This window comes from Podarcis gaigeae (genome assembly GCF_964106915.1).
Source record: "Podarcis gaigeae genome assembly, chromosome: 3".
NCBI classification, from domain to species: domain Eukaryota; kingdom Metazoa; phylum Chordata; class Lepidosauria; order Squamata; family Lacertidae; genus Podarcis; species Podarcis gaigeae.
In genome coordinates, this window is record NC_139680.1 from 6010024 (window position 1) to 6033853 (window position 23830).

Consider the following 23830-nt stretch of genomic DNA (forward strand, 5'->3'; position numbering starts at 1 on the left):
GTTTTCCAAATCACAGTTCTTTAAAAAAATTAACTTAAACATTAACATCCTTAGATCTTCACATGATGAAATTAAACATATTAATTCATCGCTTAACTTAAATAAAATCTTAAGCCAATTAAGTATCTGCAAGCTGTTTTCACTTAATTTAACTTAACATATTTAACTAAGTGATCGTTAAATTTGATCCAATCTTCCTGATACTCCTCCTCTTTCTGGTCGCAGACTCTTCCTGTTAGGTCAGCTAGCTCCGAGAAATCCATCATATTCATCTGCCATTCTTCTATCGTTGGTAATTCTTGGGTTTTCCACTTTTTAGCTAATAAAATACGCGCAGTAGTTGTGGCATACTAAAATAATTTAACATCTTTCTTGGGCAATTCCAAACCTGTTATTCCAAGAAGAAATGCCTCTGGTTTCTTTATAAATGTATATTTCAACATTTTTTTCAATTTGTTATATATCTTTTCCCAGAAGTCTTTCACCTTGGGGGCAGGTCCACCACATATGATAAAATGTTCTTTCTTGTTCTTTACATTTCCAACATAGATTATCACAGTTATGATATATCTTTGATAATTTTACAGGAGTCAAATACCATCTGTACATAATTTTCATTATATTTTCCTTTAACGCAATACATGCAGTGAACTTGACCCCTTTCTTCCACAATCTTTCCCAATCCTCAAACATTATATTATGTCCTACATCTCTTGCTCAATCTATCACCACATCTTTATTCTCTCTCTCTCCCCCCCCCCCATCCCTGTAGCTCTTTCCTCAGCCCCTCTTCCCTGACTAGGGGAATGGGTGCAATTTAGTGGTTTGTCTGGGGCACCAAAATGTCTAGGGCCGGCCCTGCTGGAACATAGACAGGGAGCTGTCTTGTACCACCTGCCCTGTGGAACGCCCTCCCACCAGATGTGAAAGAAATAAACAACTATCTGACTTTTAGAAGACATCTGAAGGCAGCCCCGTTTAGGGAAGCTTTTAATATTAGATTACTGTATTTTAATATTGTGCTGGAAGCACCCAGAGTGGCTGGGGAAACCCAACCAGATGGGCGGGGTATAAATAAATTATTATTATTATTATTATTATTATTATTATTATTATTATTATTATTATTATTCTACTACTGAGTCAAGTCCATTGCTGCATGTAGCTTGGTATTGTCTACACTGACTGGCAGCAATGGATCTCCAAGCTTCCAGGCAAGGAGCCTCTCTGGGGATTGAACCCAAGACCTTCTGAGCTATGGCCCTCTCCTCATTTACCTGCTAAACCATTGGTTTGTTTAAGGGGGCACAACATGCACATTGCTACAAAGATATCAAGTGATGCTCAGCGATTCCAGAAGCTGTAGGTGGCGAGGTTCATCATGGACTGTGTAATGAAATATTACTATGTCAAATAAGAGCAAAATCACACTTTTCCTGTTTTTCCTGCGTAATAGCAGAGGTGGACCACGTGATCCTTGGCGTGAGAATGGGGGTGTTACAAATACACAAGTGTCTCTTTTCTCATATGTGAAATATTGTTGAGTACAGAAAGTTGGAAACAACCGTGTGATTGAGAGATGGGAGGCCCATTGCTATAAAACAGACAACCTGTCAGAACATGGTAATTTTATGCATGGAGGTGACATCTTGTAGGAATCGGGTGCTGTTTACAATGATAAGAGCAGCTTTTCAGGCGGGGAACATTCCCAGTCCTCTCTGGAGGTTGTACTTGGGATCTTCTGCTTGCAAGGCAGATGCTCTACCAATGGCCCTTCCTCCTGCATTGGAGCATAAAGAGAAATAGAAATAGCAAGACTAATTTAAGGCTTTAAGCAGCCAAGGGTGTACAAGGATCCAATGCACAGATCACTTGCCTTCACTAATCCAAGATTCTTGTCAATGCCCTTGATAGTGTACAGAATAAAACCACCATCTGGTTACTTGCAACAAGTGGTTGATCTGGATACTGCCAGTTTAGACACTGCTTTCTAAAAGCCACATCAAAGCCAGACTAAACATGAATAGCTTTTCATCAGCAAATTAATGTAGCAAAGGCAACAAAGTGAACAACTGTTCATTCACTTTCTGAGGAGCTACTTGTCTTTCGAAATTTACTGATTTTTCACTACCATGCAGAACTCAACCAGACACAATTCCTGCTAGCAGCCACCAGAAGCTCTGTGCAGACAAATAGCTCTGATGTGTGTTCATTAATACAGTGGTACCTTGGTTTACGAACTTAATCCATTCCGGAAGTCCGTTCTTAAACCAAAACTGTTCTTAAACCAAGGTACACTTTCTCTAATGAGGCCTCCCACCACCGGTACCCTTCCACTATTCGGATTCCGTTCTTAGACCGAGGTAAAGATATCAAACCAAGACACTATTTCCGGTTTTGCAGAGTTTCTAAACCAAATTGTTCTTAAACTGGACTCTTCTTAAACTGAGGTACCACTGTATGTGTTGGGCTCAGAACAAGGTTCCTATGGAGACCACAAAGTCCCGAATAGAACTAGAAGCACTCTTGGCATGGGCATCTCTTGAGTTTATTATTATTATCATACATTTATTTCTACCCATATTTTCCACTGATGGGACTGAAGGCAGCTTACGTATAAAAATGAGAACCACTAAAAAAAGAGAAAAAGCCACCATTAAAAAGAATTAAACACTGATAGAAGTAAAACTATATATGTGAACAAAATCTATTAAAACAATACAAAGAATTAAAATAAAAACTGTATGGTCCCAGCCCTTTTATTTAAAAAAGTTAGTTCCTGGATGTCTGTTGGAACAAAAAAGTCTTCACATGCTGGTGGAAGCCAGTTTAGCTTCTCTAGAGAGGGAGTTCCAAAGTTTGAGTTGTTGGGAGTCACTGTTTTGTATGCTCTGTAGTGTTCAATTTTTTTTATGTAATGCTTTTCTGTTCAAAATACAACAACATTGGTGTAGAATTGTAGTGAATGCTGCATATTGCTCAATATGTGCAGTGTGTGTCATATGGAAAACCATAGGAGGTGCTCAGCCTGATCCCACATTCATAGGATGGGATAAAAGCAAATAGACAACTGAAATGAGTTAACTACTAATTTGAGTATTGCATAATTCACTTTACAGAACATTTGTTTGCACCTGCAAAACAAGTTGAAAAGTACCATGCAGTAGATGTGGCACAATGAGAGCTGTAGTGCAACAACACCGAGGGCACTACACTGGCTAGACCTGACCTAGACAAATAGGCCATATGCAAAGATTGATGTAAATAACACAAAAGCATATTCATGAGCTTGGTCTTGTTCAGAGAACCAGCATCCCTGAGAAGTTGCCTGGATTAACACCAATATGTTTTGACGCTTCTGCAGAGACCCTAGTGCAGTAAAAATGCCAGTTATTTAACACTGATAGGAGTGTACATACAACTTGTTAGCTATCAAGAGAATGCATTTCCCTTTCTAAACTAAGCATATCAATAGCAGATTCTGGTACTAATATTGGAGAGCTCAACCAAATACCGTATTTTTCGCCCCATAGGATGCACCGGCCCATAGGATGCACCAAGTTTTTTTGGGGGGAAATAAAGGGGGGGGAATTATTTTTCCCCCCCCGGCGTTTGTGGGGCCGGCAGCGGGGAGAAGCGCTCTTCTCCCCGCCGCCCGCCTTCAGACCAGGTCCGGGGATTCTGCCTCCCAGCTGTTCCCCGACCTTATGGGGCTGGCGCTGGGGCTCTCCTGAAGCCTGGAGAGCGAGAGGGGTCTGTGCGAACTGACCCCTCTCGCTCTCCAACTTCAGCGAAAGCCTGCATTCGCCCCATAGGACGCACACACATTTCCCCTTCATTTTTGGAGGGGAAAAAGTGCGTCCTATGGGGCGAAAAATACGGTACTTCAAACCCTGTCCATACTGACACAATGATAAGTGGTCAGAGCACCAAACAACAAGGGGCCAGAATTAGCTATTAAGAGGAACAAAGAAGTAGGGGTGGAAAGAGAGATGATAAATATTTGGCTTACAGTTGTTTTCTGTCTCTTGAGTATCTGTTGCAAAACAAGGGATAATATTCTCATGTCCCTTTGAGGGACACATACATCTTTGAGCATGCACGTGCATGCGCAGAGCAAAAGAACCCTCTTACACCTGGAACTTGTGTGCGCAGGAGGGTGGATCCAGCAAGTCTCACTCTATCAGAAAACAATTGTGTAGATGTTTCCTACACAATTTTATTTCTAAATTTTGCATTTTATTCATTGCCAGTGTATGGGTACAATGAAAAGCTAAACTTAAAAAAGCAGTTATCTGAATTGGAAGATAACTCCTTGCTCCCTAAATAAGTCAGCAAAAGGATCTGGGTGGTTGTGAATGTAATTATAATGTTCAAACATCTCACATTAGACTAGTGCTCTCATGTTATGTCTCCAAATATGTTTTAAAACTGGTTAAAGAAATGGTTGTGGACCAAAAGGTAACAGCAATCCTGTTTCCTTGTAAAGAACAAAAGCAGTGTCCAAATGACAAAGGCAGCCCATAATTATCAGCAGCCCATATTTCCACTGAGATGGCAAGCTGTGATTATATCCTAAAATGCCAGTGTATTCTTATCTTCACCCTTTTTTGCAGGCAGAATGTTTTTGTTTTCTGTAGATAGTCTCTCCAGGCACCTGGTCACAGATCAGGAAGAGAATCTGGAAGAGATTCAACGAACTCGTGGGTCGCATCCAGTTTCCATGGACTTTTTTCCAAATGCAATCATTGTCTGCATCATGTGAGAAGGGGATTTTTAGCATAATGGCAGAAGCTTCTAAGATGTCCACTCATTTTATGCTGGGAGCAGCAACACAAATATTGCTTTAGCCCTACCAAGTGTCCTTCCCAGGGCCAAAAGTTTATTTTCTGCTAGAACAAATGCCTCCCAGATTAGAAGCCGTTCAGAACCTTACATACTGCTTTTTAACTTAGTAGTGAAAGAAGCCGCCCAGAGTGGCTGGGGAAACCCAGCCAGATGGGCGGGGTACAAATAATAAATTATTATTATTATTATTATTATTATTATTATTATTATTATGGTGCCACCTTTACCTTCCAACATGGCAGGAACCCCTACTGGAACAAAATAAGAGTGGAGGGAACATTTAGCAACTTTTATCAGCCTGGGGGTGGGATAACCTGTTCACTGCAGCTCATGTTCCATTACGTTACTCCAGTGGCGTAGCGTGGGTTATCAGCACCCGGGGCAAGGCAAGTAATTTGCGCCCCCTAACCCATGGATTTGCGCCCCCTAACCCGTGGATTTCCCTAACCCCCAGATGTTGCGCCCGGTGCGGCCGGCCCCCCCTGCACCCCCCACCCTACGCCACTGCGTTACTCTACCATTTCACTTCAGAACTAGGTCTAGAACACATTTAAAGTTGTGCCATTGAGGACATGTCAGTGCTCTAGAGTAGTACAAGGTGTGGCACCAACATGTTCTTCCCCTGTGCTGCGTATTATGTCTAAATGACCCCTGGGGTCCAATTCTACAATTCTTTGAGTCTACGAAGAGGTGTCACAATATGTATGCTGCTTCAACAGCTATTACTTTACTTATTACTTTAATAAGGCATGGTTATTGCAAATTTGCTACAGAATGTTACAGGTTTTGCCTACCACGGCAACTGACTGCCTCCAATGTGGCAGGACTATCAGTGCTAGTACCAAAGGTCGAAAATCTGCACTGATTTGCGCAACTTCTGTGAAATCAGCAGCACACAGAACTTTGTCACTGTGATGTACAGAAGGAACAGTTATCAGTAATAAAATATTGCTGTTTCTGCTCTATGCATCCCAGAGCGACTTCTATTTTTTAAAAAAGCCTGGACAAAGCATGTATAACTTAAAGAATGTATAGTTTTACTGAAAAGGCTTTCCCTTAATAAATACAGCGCTAGCTTTCATTTACTCCTGTGATGTCTGTATGTAATATGGAAATACGGCATTTTTTGCAGGTTTTTTGCGTTTTTAATTAATATTAGACACAAGAGAGCATTATACACTTGCAAAAATACTCTCAGGGAAACACAGTATAAGCATATTATGAAAGGTTTCTTTTTTAAAAAAAGCAGAACTCCACCCCCCTTAATATATTTATGGTCTTACCATCTTCTTCCATGAGTGGAGCTATTGTGGCTAGTTTCCAAATGCCACCTCATAACTGAAGCTGCTATTTGTCCTAGGAGAGAAGCGGTCATTGGTGTTAATGGCAGTTTTCTTCCTGGAATGAACAGCAGCTGAGGGTGGGTGTGATTTCGTAATAATCACAACAGAGGGGAGAAAGAGTTAAAATCGTCCTCTCAGTTCAAGGTCTTTATTCTCTCTCACGCACAGTGTCAATGGTGGGAGGCAGCAGCTGGGGAAATCGCATGGGGAACACAGCTCAGAGCCTGGGGAAGATGGCTGAGAACCTGGAGATTTGGTCGTGGGATAACAATGAGTGATCAGAGGGAGAAGAGGGGCAAACCTGGGAGGAGGTGTCAGAATCTGAAGAGGTAACAGGGTTTAGTGAGCAAGAAGAGGCTGTGGCAGAGAGCAGTCCAGAAGCAGGAGAGGCGGGGTGGGTGTGTCAAGAGGCAGAGTGGAGGGAGACTGCTGAAGAAGCCAGGGAGTCTCCCCCTCCTGCTGCGACCAGCACCCCTCTGCCCTGGTCTCCCAGAACACCCAGAGCAGGCCTTGTTTTCTCTAATAAAGTGTTAACTTCATGTACTTTGTGTGAGTTATTGCTGGCTGGCTCCTTGGCATACATGGTATAAAGATGAACAGTAACTGCACATTTTCATGTATTGTCCAGCTTGGCCGTAACAAATCAGTTTCTTGATTAGGTATAGGCTGAAGTTCTCATATACCCATAGACCTTCTGATGAAAATTCTCAATTTAGATCCCCCTCCCCAATACTTTACACAAGAAAAGGAAACGTCACAAGATAAAGGTGGATGTGACTCTGAACCTGGGCGCAAGAGGTGCAGAATATTTTTTCTTTGATCCTTTCAAAGTTGTTAGCATTGTTGCATCAATTGCTCTACAGAGTCCTTTCCCTGAGACCAGATGCAGTATGGGAATGGCATTGATGAAGCAGCTCCAACTTCTCCCTAAACATTAGAAATCCACAAGGGGAAAAAAGATGAATAAATTAGGATTCATTAATATCCTATTCGATTTGCCTCAATTATTATTGCAGCAACTCCCATCCTACCATTTTGTCCCTGTTTAGTCATTATCTATCTATCTATCTATCTATCTATCTATCTATCTATCTATCTATCTATCTAAAATATTTATTGGTGTTTCAAAGTTACAAGAATAAAAAAGAAATAAAAAGAAAAACAGAAAATACAAAATACAGAAAAAAATAAAAACAATTAAGAACAAATCCATCTTTCCATATCTTATCTATCATTTGCTTGTTTCCTTGACCTCCTCACACCTCCCTTTTTTGTATTCTAATTCATTAGTTGTTTCAGCAAATCCTTTCCTTCTTTGTTTTTATTCTTACTAATTTATCTTAATATATTGTAACTTTACATTCTGACCTGTTAACAACCCATTTTTACTTAATCCTTTATAACATTACTGCTAAAACCACATAGCTTCATTCCAGCATCCTTCTAACATTCCTTAATTTTACAATGTTTCTGTAGATAAATTTCTGTAGATAAATTTCTTCCAGTCTTCTTCTACCGACTCTTCTCCCTGGTCTTGGATTCTGCCAGTCATTTCCGCCAGTTCCATGTAATCCATCACCTTCATTTGCCATTCTTCCCGGGTGGGTAAATCTTGTGTCTTCCAATACTTTGCAATAAGTATCCTTGCTGCTGTTGTAGCATACATAAAAAAATTTCTATCTTTCTTTGGCACCAATTGGCCGAACATGCCCAGGAGAAAGGCCTCTGGTTTCTTCAGGAAGGTATATTTAAATACCTTTTTCATTTCACCTGTTTAGTCATAATCTAGGCTAGCTTGCTACATTATCCCATATGTGGGATATACGATGAAAGGTAAATAGGAACATAAGTTATCATAGCCATGATCAACCAAGAAGACGTGGGGAAACACTTGTCTTTGTGTACCTTCATATTCATTGCAATTATTCCAAGTTCAAACATATTTTCCTTTCCTGTTCGCTGGAGGATATCCTGGACCACAGTCTGGCATGCATCCATGGGAGACAAGCCCTGAAAGGTAAACAAAACCTAAAACAAGTTTCTTTCGCCACTCATTTCTATTCTATGTATCTAAGCAAGTTTTAATTCCTGCCCTCTCAATGCTGCTTACATTGATCAACAGACCGCAATGTAAAAACAGATGCACATTGCTCTTCATTTTATCTGTTTATACATTAAATCACACAGTACACTGCAAGGCATCATTTGGACTGTTCAACAGAGGGCAACGTAAGGATTACAACTCTGCAGAAAATGCCACAAGGACATTCTGTGGCAATTTCATTGATCAGGAGCACGTGCCAGGATTTATTTGTGCAAGAAGAATTCTTATATTAGAACTCACAATCCTTATCTTAGAATTGTGCTGCCGATCAATGGATTGCCACCACCTCTAACAAACTGGTGAAAAGTGTCTAGTCCCTCTGTGATTGGTTTGCACGAATGGTCTCACAAGGGTCCGTAAGAAAGTGGTCTAGTGAACAGAACTTCCCAGCAGAGCCTCGCTTTCTTGTATTAAGAGGGCTGGGTAAAAGTTTTAACAGGGCTGGCAAGCTTCCATGAACAGACAAGGGACAAAATGTTTTAGATATAAAGTGCTAGAGTCTAGACTGCATCCTCCTCTTCAGCACTCTGTCCTCAACTTTAACTGGCTAACTTTGACTACTGATGTTTTCAGCTTCTGCCTACCATTTGGCCTTTCTTTCTGCTCTTTTCAATCATCTATGTCAGAGGTATGTTCCTTGAAAGGGACTGTTGCCCCAAACAATTTCTTTAGAGAGTCTACAGCACCCTCTTCTCTAGCAGGAGGCTTCAATCATTTCTAGTCAACACATTATGGTTGAAAACCACTTCCCCCTTGCCCTTACTAGATTGGCCAAGGGTAGGCAAACTAAGGCCCGGGGGCCAGATCCGGCCCAATCGCCTTCTAAATCCGGCCTGCATACGGTCCAGGAATCAGCGTGTTTTTACATGAGTAGAATGTGTCCTTTTATTTAAAATGCATCTCTGGGTGATTTGTGGGGCCTGCCTGGTGTTTTTACATGAGTAGAATGTGTGCTTTTATTTAAAATGCATCTCTGGGTTATTTGTGGGGCACAGGAATTTGTTCATCCCCCCCCCACATGGTCTGAGGGACGGTGGACCGGCCCACGGCTACAAAAGTTTGCTGACCCCTGAGCTAGTCTCTCTTCCTCTCCTCTCTCCCACTGATGCTCTTAATGATAGTGCTTCAAAGTAGGCATGCTGAAACCCACTGATGACATACCTGTTTCATTAACAGGGCTGCATGAAAACAAGGGCAGAAACACATAATCTTGTCTCCATCACCAGTAGCTGATGGGTTAAAAAAAGATTTACTTGTGAATAAGTGTTCTGTGTTAACTCCTGGAAATAAGAAAACAGAATTGCAATGCATCTATATACAAATCACTCTTCTATCATACATTGTTGCAGTAGGACAATGTTGTCTGGTTTTAGTGAATAATACCAACAGAGAAACACTTTGACTAGACTGTTCCCAAAGTATATTTTCTTGTACTCTCTGTATTGTCTTGGATTTAGTAGCTTGTACAGTGGTACCTCAGGTTACATACACTTCAGGTTACATACACTTCAGGTTACAAACTCTGCTAACCCAGAAATAGTACCTTGGGTTAAGAACTTTGCTTCACGATGAGAACAGAAATCGTGCTCCGGCGGCGCGGCAGCAGCGGGAGACCCCATTAGCTAAAGTGGTGCTTCAGGTTAAGAACAGTTTCTGGTTAAGTACGGACCTCCGGCATGAATTAAGTACTTAACCTGAGGTACCACTGTATCACAATGGCAAAAATCGCCTCCAGTCAGATAAATTTTACAAAACCTGTGTTGTTTTCCACCCCATGCTTTTAGGAAATAGAGACTGAGGCTGCAATCCAAGGCAAACAGGTAGAAGCAACAGTAACTTACTTCTGAGTAAACAAGAATAGGATTGCACTGTAAGGCTGCAAACCTACACGATGGTAAATCCTGCTGAACGCAATGGTGCTTATACTGTAGCAGAGACATACAGGATTGCAGTGTAAAAGATTTATGTGACTGTGTGGTTGATGAGTAATTTTGGCGGGCCAGCAACACTCAGCCATGAAACTCACAGGCCAGTCACTCACTCTCAGCCTAACTGACCTCACAGCCTTATTGTGAGGATAAAATGGGGAGGAGGACTCCTATGTAAATCACCTGGAAGTCCTTGAGGAAAAGTGGGATATAAATGTAATAAATAACAAACAGATAACATTGCAATTATGGCTGGGATACTTTTTTAGCAATAAACATTTGTACATGATCCTTATCCATCCCTCAAAACGCTTTAGGTGAATGTGTATTTCTAAGGACTAAAAAGCCAAACAGTTCTTAGCAGTTATCCAAGCAGCTTGGAAACAGGTGTGGCAGTTTTGCTAAGCCCTTGTAGAGCAACAGAAAATACTAGCATTAGCATAACAAGGTTAGTGCATGAGATTAGGATAGGTGTTTTTAAAAAAATTAAAAGGAAAGAGGCTACAGGGTATTCCTATTTCAATTAGCCAAGGTATGGAATTGTAACAATAAGCTATGTGCAAGGGAACCAATAAGCTTACATATTTCAGGTCTCTCCCTCTTTTTTTGGAGGGGAGGACTAATGTTTCCTGTGTTTATCAGCAGATATTGCTGCAATAATGATTTCTTCAACATTCCAGTTTCCTTTTGCCTGACTTCAAGGGCACGACACAGCTATAGGAAACTTGCCTTGCACAGACTACGAACGGGCAAATCTGTCCATTTAGGTTTCTCTGTTTCTTAGTTTTCTAATCTGAAATTCAGTTCTCAGCATTTCCAAATCAGTTTGCAATGGAGTTTTTTTCTTTAAAAAAGTCCTCATACATGCATACTTGCAAACTAGTTTTCCCTAATATAATGCAATACACACACACACACATATTATATGCACACTTTAGATGTATTTTATAATATAGGTAAAGGTAAAAGTACCCCTGACCATTAGGTCTAGTCATGGACTCTAGGGTTGAGGCACTCATCTCACTCTATAGGCCGAGGGAGACAGCGTTTTCCACAGACAGCTTCTGGGTCATGTGGCCAGCATGACTAAGCCGCTTCTGGTGAACCAGAGCAGTGCATAGAAACACTGTTTACCTCCCCACCAGAGCGATACCTATTTATCTACTTGCACTTTGACGTGCTTTCAAACTGCTAGGTTGGCAGGAGCAGGGACCAAACAACGGGAGCTCACCCCGTCGCGGGGATTTGAACCACCAACCTCCTGATCGGCAAGCCCTAGGCTCTGTGATTTAGACCACAGTGCCACCCACGTCCCCTATTTTATAATATATTATATGCATTTTACACACCCTTTACCCTACTATATGCATTTTTGTAAACATTACTTGGGTAGAGATCTGTACCACAAAATTCAGAGAAGTACAAATTTTGAATGATTGCTGAGTTTCAATTCACATATTGTTTCCTAAAGTGCAAATTACATAGAATAATGACGTTAATGCCCCAGCGACCCATAATGTGGTGGAAAGAAAGATTAGGAAGAAGATCAGGATAAAATTGCAGTAAACTGTAGGTGAGATTCAAAGGTCTAAATGGGGAAATACTGTAAGCTATGTGGAGACCCTTAAGTCATGCATGCACCTGCGTTCTATGATTCTGATGGTTTAGGCAGAGGTTGTGCTTTTATACATAGATTTATAAAGACTTATTTCTCTGGTAGTCTGTATAGTTTTGTCATGGCCTTTGGCTAGTACAATAAAGCTACACACACACCCTACATGCTAGGAAAAAGGTTGTGTGGCCATCCCCTCCTTTCATAGCCACCCCAATCATCCTTCAGAAAGTGAAAGTTTCGGAGGATGGTTGCGGTCATGTATTGTTTTGGAAAGTGTGGATTAGATAGGCTTGCCTTCAAAGGCAAAGAAAATTGACTTTCTCCCCCATCCTCACCACAGATATATTCTTCCTTTTAAAACTGTGTTCATGGCCCAACTAGTCTCTAGTAACATCACATACTCACTCTTCCTGATCTCATACACTAGCATTGCTTTGTTATTTCTGGCTAGTGTGCTCCTTTCAACAACTGCACCAACATGAGCTCAGCAAAACAGAATCTTGATCTGGGAAGCAGGAAGATGGCCTGAAGTGTTTAGAACCCTTTAAAATAGAAAAGTGGACATTTTTCATTTCTGGCATGAGTACAAGAGGTATATGTTTCCATAATGTGTGGATTCTTGGAAGGCCAGTTAAACTACCGGCAAGATAAACTCTAAAAGAACCTGTAGTAAAAATTAACATCAAGGACGTTAACTGGTTCATGGGAGATTTCAGCTCTAGATATGCATAAATGTATTTAAACATAAACAGGTATGCACATCTTTTAATTATTACTACTAATACATACCTACTGCAGCTCCTACCTAGAAAGAAAGAAAGATATTACTTTGGAAGTAGCATGATCTGGATTAATTATTCTCAGAGCCATAAAGAAATTGACAGCACAATTCTAACTCCCTGATCAGCAGGGCTGGGAATGGTAAGAATTAGGTGGAGGTGTCTCTCCGCTGGCAGGTGAGCTCCGCTGCAACAGATGCCCCGTTGCGCCCACTGAAAGTGTGGGTGGTTAAGAAGCTACTGCCAGGAGTGGCCAGTGTAAGGCACAGAAACAGGGGAGAGGGGAGAGCAGGGTAAAGCTACCTTTCTATCCTGTCCAGGCAAGGGCTCACTCTAAGCCCCTTGGTTAGTCCAGTCTGGAGCTGGTATAGCAAAATAATAAGAACAAAAAAATGTCCCCCTTCCACCCTGGTTGCTGTGAGTAGCAGGGCTTTGGGTGCAATCGTGGCTCCATTGCTTCCCAAGCACATTTAGGGTTGCTGCTATTATTATTATTATTATTAATCACTCACTCATCTTGAAGACAGACCTCAACATTTCAAAAAGGACAAGAGGTTTCCCTATTGCAAAATGCTGCCTTTTCCGCCATCTTCAAGAGAAGGAACTTTATATAAATAAGATGGGGGGGGGGGAACGCATAATAGCTTGCAATTAACCAGAATATTCCTTCTGAGCACAATCATAGAATCACAGAATTTGAAATACAGTGGTACCTCGCAAGACGAAATTAATTCGTTCCGCAAGTTTTTTCTTCTTGCGAGTTTTTTGTCTTGCGAAGCACGGTTTCCCATAGGAATGCATTGAAAATCAATCAATGCGTTCCTATGGAGACCGTCCTTTTGAAGCAAGGGGCAGAGGGGAGAAGATTGCTTCTCCCCGTTGCCGCCTCTTGGTTCAAAAGGGGTCCGGGGAGAGAGGGGAAGGTGCGCTCGCCTTCCCCTCTGTCCCCGGAGATTGTGGGGCTGGCAACGGGGAGAAGCGATCTTCTCCCTGCCGCCCCTTGCTTCAAAAGAGGTCCGGGGACAGCGGGGAAGACGCGCTGCGCTTCCCCGCTATCCCCGGAGCTTGCGGGGCAAGCTTCGTTTTGCGAAGCAAGCCCATAGGGAAATGCGTCTTGTGAAGCGGCTAAGAAAACGAAAAACTCCTTCGTCTAGCGGGTTTTTCGTCTTCCGAGGCGTTCGTCTTGCGGGGTACCACTGTACTTTATTGTCACTTGCACAACTTGTATACAGTGAGATTACACAAGCACCCCCCCCCCACTCAGCTCTCTTAGTCTTAATTCCCCTCGTTTACTGACGCACACCCACCAAACCCAAAAGTCAGTTGCCCTGTTGTTATCTTTCATTCAGCAGCCTAACAGCCCACGGATAGAAGCTGTTCTTTACCCTGTTGCTGTGACTAAGCATGCTTCTTTATCTTCTACCCGAGGGCAGGAGATCAAGAAAGTGCCGGCCAGGGTGTGAATCATTCCTGAGAATTTTTCTCACTCTCCTGAGGCGACGTTCTTCCGCTATTTCATCCAGCAGATTCATGGGACAGCCCATAATATATTGTGCTATATTTACCACCCTCTGTAGGCACTTCCTATCAGTTGATGTCAAACCAGCATACCACACTGGGATGCAATATGAAAGGACACTTTCTATTGTGGACCGGTAGAAGGAGATTACCAAATGTTGATTGACAACATTGTAGAGTTGGATCATCTAGTCCAATCCCAGCAATACAGGAATCCCAACTAAAGCATCCATGCCAGGTGGTCATTCAAACTCTGCTTAAAAACCTCCAAAGAAGGAGAGTCCACAACCTCTAGAGAGAGACCAGGTGTGTGATCGGGGAAAAAAGGAATTACAGTGGTGCCCCGCAAGACGAACGCCTCGCAAGACGGAAAACCCGCTAGACGAAAGGGTTTTCCGTTTTGGAGGCGCTTCGCAAAACGAATTTCCCTATGGGCTTGCTTCGCAAGACGAAAATGTCTTGCGAGTTCCTGCGGGTTTTTTCCCCTTCCCCCCTTTTCTAAGCAGCTAAGCCGCTTATCAGCTGATCCGCTAAGCTGATAAGCCGATAAAAGCCGCTAAACCGCTAATAGCGCTAATCCGCTAAGCTGTCAATGGGCTTGCTTCGCAAGACGAAAAAACCGCTATACGAAGAGACTCACAGAACAGATTAATTTCGTCTTGCGAGGCACCACTGTATCACTTAGCTCACAGGGAAAGTTCTTTCATCCTTTTTTGTTTGTTCAAATTACTCTATTCACATTTATGCAAATTGTGTCCATGGTCTAATGAAACTGAGCAAAAGACAACATGCAAAATGTTCAGAGTGCTTTTGAAACCAACCAGGTGTCACATATTTGTTTTGTTGTCAAGTAAATGCAACTGGCTTCCACTTCTACAAGGTCATCGTAAAAAATGGCAATGGATGGAAACAATTTTGGTTGTTAAGGCTGCAATCCTTTGCACACCTGACCAGAAAGTAAGCCCCAGTGACCACAGTAAGACTTAGGTCTCAGGAAAGATGTAAAGGATTGTGTGGCAAGGCTCTTTCCTATACTTGTGTGTTTTTAGTAACTATATTTCTTTAATGAAATATGTATACCGCCCGTCATCCAAAGATCACAGGGCAGTTCACAACATAAAAATACGAAACACATAATAAAATAAAAGCAAAAGAAGCCAATAACCCTTTCTTCCACAGACACATTTAAATGAATAGTAATATTAATCAGCCCAATGCCTGGTTGAAGAGAAACTTCTGAATATTTGTGTTTCTATACACTTCTTAAATATAACAAAATGAATATTACTAACTGTTCCAGAGATACCTGTGTGATCACATAACTATTGCTGACAGTGGAGTGGGAAATACTGTTACTCTCAAGTTACTTTTTAGGAGTATTAGGGTTGACTACTTGTTTCTAAATGCTGTATCCTGCTGCCATTCCTATGCTCCATACAATTTATCTTGGCATACCTCTTTATCAGCATACAGCCCACATCCCGGCATCGGAGAATCTCCCACTCTTCCTGGATATTTAAAAGGTGCTCCAGAAGTAGAAACCCCTAAACATTTTTTTTCAAATCAGTAAAATATTGGTAGTTATTCTGATAGCAATAGAAGAATGGTTACATGAGACAGCGGAATGATGGAGCTAACTGAATCATTATCGTTTATTCACCACAAAGACACACCTCACCATCTTTCATGTGTTTGGTTTATATCTCGGTGAAAAACTGTCAAATGACACAGCTTCTCTGCTAATGAATTCTGCTGTAGTCACTGACTGTAAATGTTACACAGTGCTAACAATTGTAATCAAGCTCTATTTTTTAAGGGTTCATAAGTCCCCTGTAAGTACTAACACAGATGGATGTTTCTCATGACAGATTCTGCTTCCTTCTCCCCTCCAATAAAGCAAGTGTATTATTTCCCTTCCTGTAAATGATGAGAAGACCCACACAGCTAATTAGCAGCAGTTGTATAACATAAGGCAGGGATGAAACTCATTATTTATTTTGTTTATGCTGCTCCTTCTTACCAACTGTTATATTTCCAAAGGTATCCAAGGCAATCAAACCTAATGAAAAGGCAAAAATAGAATAGAATTAACTTACCAAGCAACACTAGGAATATTGCTTCAAATAACAGTCTCTGTTAGCTATTGAAATTTTATAATTTCCCCATTTTAAAAAATACAGGAATATTTATCTGAAATTTCCCAGACAACAGAGTGAATCCCTCATTTCATCCCAAGTCTGCTATACCGTCACCTTGCAACTTAGAAAGGACTCTAATAATATGGGTGAGTACACTGTAGAATTCAATACTGCACAGTGGTACCTCGGGTTAAGAACTTAATTCGTTCCAGAGGTCTGTTCTTAACCTGAAACAGTTCTTAACCTGAGGTGCACTTTCGCTAATGGGGCCTCCTGCTGCCGCTGCACCGCTAGCGCACAATTTCTGTTCTTATCCTGGGGCAAATTTCTTAACCTGGAGCAACCGCTTCCTGGTTAGCGGAGTTTGTAACCCGAAGCGTCTTTAACCCGAGGTACCACTGTATTGTTAAAACAACCAAGCATGCGGCTATGATATCTGGAATAAAGAGAGATCCAGATAAAAGAAGTATATATTGGATAAATTCTGTACTAGTACACTTGTTAACCAACCCTTCCACTTTGAGAGGGTAGCCGTGGGGAAAGTGGGGGCAGAGAAGTCTGCTTCTGATGCCCCTGTTACATGCATTAACCCAGAATCATGTTTAACTAGTCTCACTGTGATATGTGATCTTAAAATTATCTGAATATTTTGGATTACTTTGAGATTGTTTATATACGTACATTCAGGCATATTGTACAGGTACTGAGTATCTGTCAGTGTAAACAATTAATTGTCATAATTTCTACTGAAACATCTTTTCAGACATCACTTTACACCTAGATGTCAAGCAACTGCATTTAGATTATCTTTCATTTTTTATATGCTGCCTAGCACACAATAACTATTTGAGAGGCTAAACTTGGTGCTGTTTTAGAACCAGCAGAAATATCAAACCCAACACCAAATTTCCATGAGTCTTTGATGATTTTAGGAACATAACAATAGTTTGTGTTAAAGAGCCATTATTATCTGCAGTATACCTGCTCTTTATTGTGCACTACTGCCTCTGGCCAAACTGGCCTTGCAAGTGTTAATAAGGCTTTAAGTTGCATTCTGGAAACAGCCAAAACAAGAAATGTGGCACTGCTGAAAAAGAGAGCGCGGTAGTTTTGACGTGACTTTCACAGATGTCTATTGGACTGTCTTCATCCCAAGAAAAATGCTGCATTTCTTCCATCCTAAATATGCAGAACACTTTTGGAACAAAGTTATTGTTTTTAAATCTAAAGTATTTATCAATATACAGCTCTTGGGGACTTTAAAAGAAAAGTTCAACGTCTCCCTGAGAGAAATTTAATAGAATCTTCTGTTTCAATGGAAGACAGCAGCGACTAATGAATTGAGAAAGGGTTCCCTGAAATTTCAAAGTGGCTACAATAGGAAAACACAGTCTAAGATGCTTCTCTTCTCCCACCCCTCCCATTCATTACATTAATAGTGATGACTCTTTCAATCCTAGATCAGGACTCGTGCCACATCTTAACAATAAAGGAGAAATTGTAGCTGTTCCATAGAAATGTTTGCGCGCTGCTAGCTTCACCACTTCTGTTGTGTGTATCTAACATGGGAATATGTATGTAAACAGTGAATTTTTTTTAAGAAGGTGGAAGATTTACCCTTAAATTAATTTTAAAAACCCTGTGATTCTACCTACTGTACTTGGGAGTGACACTGGACTCATTTTCAAACAAACTTGCATAGGATTGGAAGGCAACTGCTTACAGTTGTTCTGTCACTGGATATTTACAATGTCGCTTTGAGGCTGAAATCATTTACTCACTAGGAGTAAGACTCACTGAAATCAATGTGGCTTATTCTCCCCCCCCCCCCTTTTTATGTGGCTTATTCTGAGTAGACATGTATAGGATTGCACTATAAGGCTTAGATCCTATCCTAAGCACCCTTGTAATGGAGATGGTAGGCACAATTGCTAGAGCTGGAATAATTGCCAGGTGATTTTCAATTATTTCAAGGCAGAAATTAAATACCTTTTCCTAGCCACCATTTCCTTTAAATCCAACCTTAACAATTTTCTTATAGCTTTTATTAAGCCATAGCACCCTCTTGAGGCTGAACAAAGAACAAAGAACAGGATGTACAAACTTTTGCAGGATACTAAATAGGGCAACATTTTCTGGAATGGAATGCACTAGGCAGAAGAATGCCTAACCTAGATTTCTGTAGGCCCTCAAGTAAAAAGATCTAGCAATAAGTTCTATTTACTTCCTACTGGTCCCCTGGCCACTGAAAATGAAGTTATTAGGATGAATTAGAGGGCATGCTATACTCCATAATCTCACGGCAGCTCCCTGAATTTTCCAGGCACAGTGTCACTTATATTGAAGCTTTCTTGATATTCTATGCGTACTAAAAATGGGGCTACATTTAAACTAGAGATGTATCTGACATACATGTATTCTGTATGTCTGTATACATGTAGAGATGTATTCTGACATACAGAAAAGAAACCATGCCCATACATACTGTCATCTGAGAAAGACAATATCTATTTGCTGCAGCCTTCTGCACATGTTCACGTCTTCATTGAGATAAATGTAGATGCTGCTGTCATGCATGACACACTACATGAAGAACCACATGCTTGGCTATAAGGAAATGGAATATGTAGGAAATTACCATGCTGGAATCAGCCCAGATTGTTTCCAAAACTTAAGATTAATTCCGGTATTATTTCAGAAAGTCTGTAAAAGTTGCCAGTTAATACATAAGAATTAATTAACTACAGCATCTTATGTACCTGTAAATTCTTGGTAGCATAAACATACAACTAGAAAATGGCAAGTTAATGCCTCCACAATTACAAAAAGAAGACCCAGCACATCCCATAAAAGTGTTATTTTAATAAAAATATTACTTACCCAATGTATCATGTTTCTTCAAGCTCTTTCCCTTTTCTAAATATTCCTACAGAAAGGATAAGACTAGAATGAATTGTGCTATCAAATGCCACCCATTTGTAATTATAGTTTTCCCCCCAAGTAGAAATCTGTTAAGTAAGCAGAATGTATCTTCTTATGTATAAGTAACATCCAGAAGTTGTAACTGAAACATGGTTTCTTTCAAAGGATTAATCCTAAATTGTATGTGGGTTCAGAGGGAGAAATTGTTGGGCTCTTCTGATCATTCTGTCAGCGCAAGCATTGTCGGCTTGCTAGACAGAACAATCTCCACTCTCCTCCTCTGTTCCACAGGTTCTCCAAACACCCCAGAGCCAATTTTTGGGGTGGGGGCACACAGGGGGGAAAACTATTCTAAGGGCTGGCAACTCACAGCCCATGGCCACTGGCAGGGGTTTTCCAATACATTAAGAAGCAGCATAACTTCCCAGCTAGTCTCATGCCAGGTGAGATGAGGAAACGTTAACTTTAGAAAAGAGAAATAGGCAGAATTTCAATCTATTTTTCTCTCCTTTCCAAGCCACCCATAGCTGATCCTTCCTCAGCAGTCAGCATGAACGTATGCCATTGTCCATGCAGTAAGGAAGCACTTTGGCCAACAGAATATTAGTAGTCAGATAATTTGAATTCTATTTCTGACTATCTGATGCATGACATTTTGAAAATGTCACATTAGGTGCCCCCTTTGTTGTTTGAAATGACTTCAAAGAGACTTCTTGATGATTCATGAGTGTCAGGGGTGCTCAGAACATCTGCAAGGAAATTTATTCCTAATGTGAATTATTCTACTACTGCATAAATAAACTCACATCACTATTGCTCCAAAGCAGAGTGTTACCTGATAAGCTTCTGTACTCTGCTTACTCATCATACTTCTGTTATCTTCCACGGTGAAGCCTTGGTCTTTTGCAAAAGCCACAGCACCATCCCCAACCAAAAAACTGTGTGGAGTTTCTTCCATGACCTTACGTGCTACAGCGAGAGGAGTTCCAATTCTTTATCAGCAGAAAGAATATAATTTGAGAAGGGTTTTGTTCCATATATACTTTTAAAGAACTGAGTTCTATGGTTAAATGCAATGATAAAAATTATGAAGAGATAAACCATAAGGCTCTAAGGAATAAAAAAATTCTGTGAAAAAGCATAATTAAATAATAATAATCTCAGAGTTTTTGGTGCCGGGCTGGTGACCTCTGACGCATAGCAAGGTATAATACATACCCATGCAAGGCTGCCACAGCTCCAAAACGCCCAGGTTGTCCTTCCATTACTGCTGCATCACATTGGATTATGCCCTGTTTATTTGGGTAGCCTCCCCGTCCTACTACAAAACGTCCTGTTTTCTCATCGTTCTCAATATCTGAAAACATATTTTAAGAAAAAAAGTGTTTTAAAACCTTTTATTTCTATAGCTATATCCTTGAGCACATTCAAAGCACATTTTCTCCCTCAAAGAATTCTGGGTACAGTCCTGTTGTTAAGGGTTGCTGGGAATTGTAACTTTGTGAGTGGAAAACTACAGCATCCAGAATTCTTTAACAGGAAAATGTGCCTAAGATTTCATATTAGCATTTGAAAATTAGCATACAAAGGCATCCAGTGTGCAACAGTTAACCATTAATGTATGATTAACAGCATATGCTTGTGGGTTAAAGCTTCAACGCCTAGGACTTGCCGATCGAAAGGTCGGCGGTTCGAATCCCTGCGGCGGGGTGCGCTCCCGCTGCTCGGTCCCAGCGCCTGCCAACCTAGCAGTTCGAAAGCACCTCCGGGTGCAAGTAGATAAATAGGGACCGCTTACCAGCGGGAAGGTAAACGGCGTTTCCGTGTGCAGCTCTGGCTCGCCAGAGCAGCGATGTCACGCTGGCCACGTGACCCGGAAGTGTCTCCGGACAGCGCTGGCCCCTGGCCTCTTGAGTGAGATGGGCGCACAACCCCAGAGTCTGTCAAGACTGGCCCGTACGGGCAGGGGTACCTTTACCTTTACCTTGTATTATTATTTTTGACCTTGTTGGAAAAAACTATTTTCCATGATGGACTGATATTAATGATAATACATAACTATTGGTTAAAGGGCAATTAGTCCAGAATTCATCTCAGTTACATACAGTGTTTTTTTCTGGGTGTGTACCATTCACACGAAAGGAAGCAATTGTCACAAGTACTGCATCCTTTCTATGTGGCAGTCATATTTGTGGTGCATCACCTTTACATATCTGCCATCTTTTTTTTAATCAGCTAGGTGGACAATACTGACATCTAATGTCATTCATATGCCACTAGATATAGCATGAAACAGTAACCCTTATAAGTAAGGTAAAGGACCCCTGGATGGTTAAGTCCTGTCGAATTCTACTATGGGGTGTGGCACTCATCTCCACTTTCAGGTCAAGGGAGCAGGTGTTTGTCCACAGACAGCTTTCTGGGTCATGTGGCCAGCAGGACTAAACCACTTCTGGTGCAACAGAATATCATGACGAAAGCCAGAGCACATGGAAATGCCGTTTACTTTTACCTACGTAAAGGTACTGTGGTATGCTGGCATATACATTTGGCTGGTTTTTTGTTGCAGAAACTGAGGGGGAAAGGGACCATAGCCGGTGGTTTTCCCCCTAGAAAAATAGGTGCTGGTACCCATCATGAAATTGTTGCAGTAAGTGCCACACTTTTTAACAACAACAAAAGAGCTGCCAGTACTACGTATCCTTGGAAAAAAGCACTGCCCATAGCGCACCACTGGGGTAGGCATCTCTCCTATCGCATTGTTTTTTAAATCATGGGGGGGGGGGAGTCTTAAACCCTTTCAGATTGAAGCCTTGAGTCCCAAGCCTCGAGTCTCAAACGAAAGAACTGGACCCTTAATATTTTGTTGTACATATCCAAATTTTTCTCCGCCCACGCTTTGCACTTAAGTCTTTGACAAGTGAGATATCTGTATATCTATATATCTCTATTTGGGCCCTGCTATTCCGATAGTAAACTTTTAAAAGCTGGTTTTGATATTGTTGTAACCCGCAGCGCGTTGAAGGATGGTTAAGAAATCCAAAAAATTATAGTGTGGGAAGGGACCACAAGGGCCATCGAAGTCCAAACCCCTGGGTACCCAACCAGGGCCAGTGCAAGCAATCTTGCTGCCTGAGGCTAAGGGCAAGATGGCACCCTCCCTCAAGATGCACACACACGAGGTCAGCTCACCAGCCTTTGAACCTTGCGCCAACACAGTGGTACCTCTGACTGCAAACGGGATCCGTTCCGGAGGCCCGTTTGCAATATGAAAAGAGCGCAACCCGTAGTGGCGTGTCTGCGCACACGTGGGTCGCGATTCGCCGCTTCTGCGCATGACATCATTTTTGTGCTTCTGCGCATGCGCAAGCTGCGAAACCCAGAAGTAACATGAAGCAGACGTAACATGTGTTATGACTGTACTAGAAAGGACAGCACCTTCCACTGGACCTGAGGGCAGCAGGCTGGTGTGCAAGGTGTGCAGGCCCAGGTCCTGCAGCGTTCCCAGTTCTGGACATTCCTTGAACCCCAGCATCTACAGCCTAAGGTCTTAGGGGACAGCACTGATATATAGTGGGCGTAAGGGAAACTTGGTGGAACTGTGAGAACCAGGGCTTTTCCCCAGCCAAAACTCACCAGAACTAAGCACCTCTCCGGTGGGCACCATTGCCATTCTAAGAGAATGAGGGAGGTGTTCATGGTGAGTTCTGGCGACACTTTTTCTAGAAAAATGGCACTGGAGAGAGGCAGTGTGACACTAGATATGAACTCAATAGGAAGGGCACAGAAGGACATACTGCAGGACATACTGTTGCTTTGTATGTGAAAGAAGGCGCTGATTCGAGCAAGCTAGAAATCCCAGATAAGGGAGACTCCTCCAAAGAATTATTGTGGGTGCTGATACCTGACTCCAGAAGTAATCTACTACTGGGGACACACTATTGACTTCCTGGAGAAAACTCTCAGGGAGATCTTTTGGTGGAGAATGGGATCTGGGAAGCATCCAAAAGATGTCACAGTAAGTAAAAAAACTATTGATGCCCCAAACAGAACAGTTGGTGAGGGAGCCCAACCAGGGTGACCCTGGACCAGCTGCACCCAGGAGGCTTCCTCAACCTTCGGCCCTCCAGATGTTCTGGCCTACAACTCCCATGATCCCTAGCTAGCAGGACCAGTGGTCAGGGATGATGGGAACTGTAGTCCAAAACATCTGGAGGGCCGAAGGCTGGGGATGCCTGATCTACAGCCTGAGGCAGCTGCCACACTCTGCCTCATGGGAGGGCTGGCCCGGAACGTCGCCCGTTGCTAGGCAACGGAAGAAGGGGGGTTTTGTCGTTGTTGTTTTTTACTCCTTCACATTTATGATCCGTCTCTACCTGCCATGGCCTCCTGGAGGCAGTCGGTCGCTAAGCCCCCCTCCAGCAGCAGCTGCCTCATCCTCTCCACAGCCGGGCGCGAAAAGGCCCAGGTTCCCGCAGCGGCTGCCATGGCGACGCCCGAACGCGGGGCGGGGCTTCGAGGTCTTCGGGAGGCTCTGATTGGGCGGCCGGCGGCCTGTCAGTCAGTCACGGCGGGGTCACGGCCGTCGTCTTCCGCCTTCCCGCCTTCCCTTCCGGGGCTGCCTGTGAGGGAAGA

The 23830-nt window shown here is 42.2% G+C and overlaps 2 protein-coding genes across 5 annotated transcripts in view; one reads left to right on the forward strand and one right to left on the reverse strand.

The window, feature by feature from the left end:
• The window catches only part of SLC1A4 (solute carrier family 1 member 4), a 308345-nt gene that overhangs the window by 93259 nt on the left and 191256 nt on the right, over positions 1–23830 (forward strand). The window lies entirely within an intron of this gene.
• On the reverse strand, positions 5863–23704 carry LOC310840586 (N(4)-(Beta-N-acetylglucosaminyl)-L-asparaginase-like; the record flags this gene model as incomplete). Of its 2 annotated transcripts, XM_083730803.1 has the most annotated exons (10): positions 5863–7118; positions 8097–8201; positions 9457–9524; positions 12628–12643; positions 15591–15679; positions 16156–16194; positions 19154–19199; positions 20031–20187; positions 20414–20552; positions 23572–23704. In XM_083730803.1, the coding sequence occupies 10 exons, from the start codon at positions 23681–23683 to the stop codon at positions 7026–7028; spliced, it is 864 nt and encodes a 287-aa protein (XP_083586929.1). In that variant the 3' UTR covers positions 5863–7025. The 2 variants fall into 2 exon arrangements, with proteins under 2 accessions (XP_083586929.1, XP_083586930.1); XM_083730804.1 differs by lacking the exon at positions 20414–20552 and having other exon boundaries at positions 20031–20164; positions 23572–23683.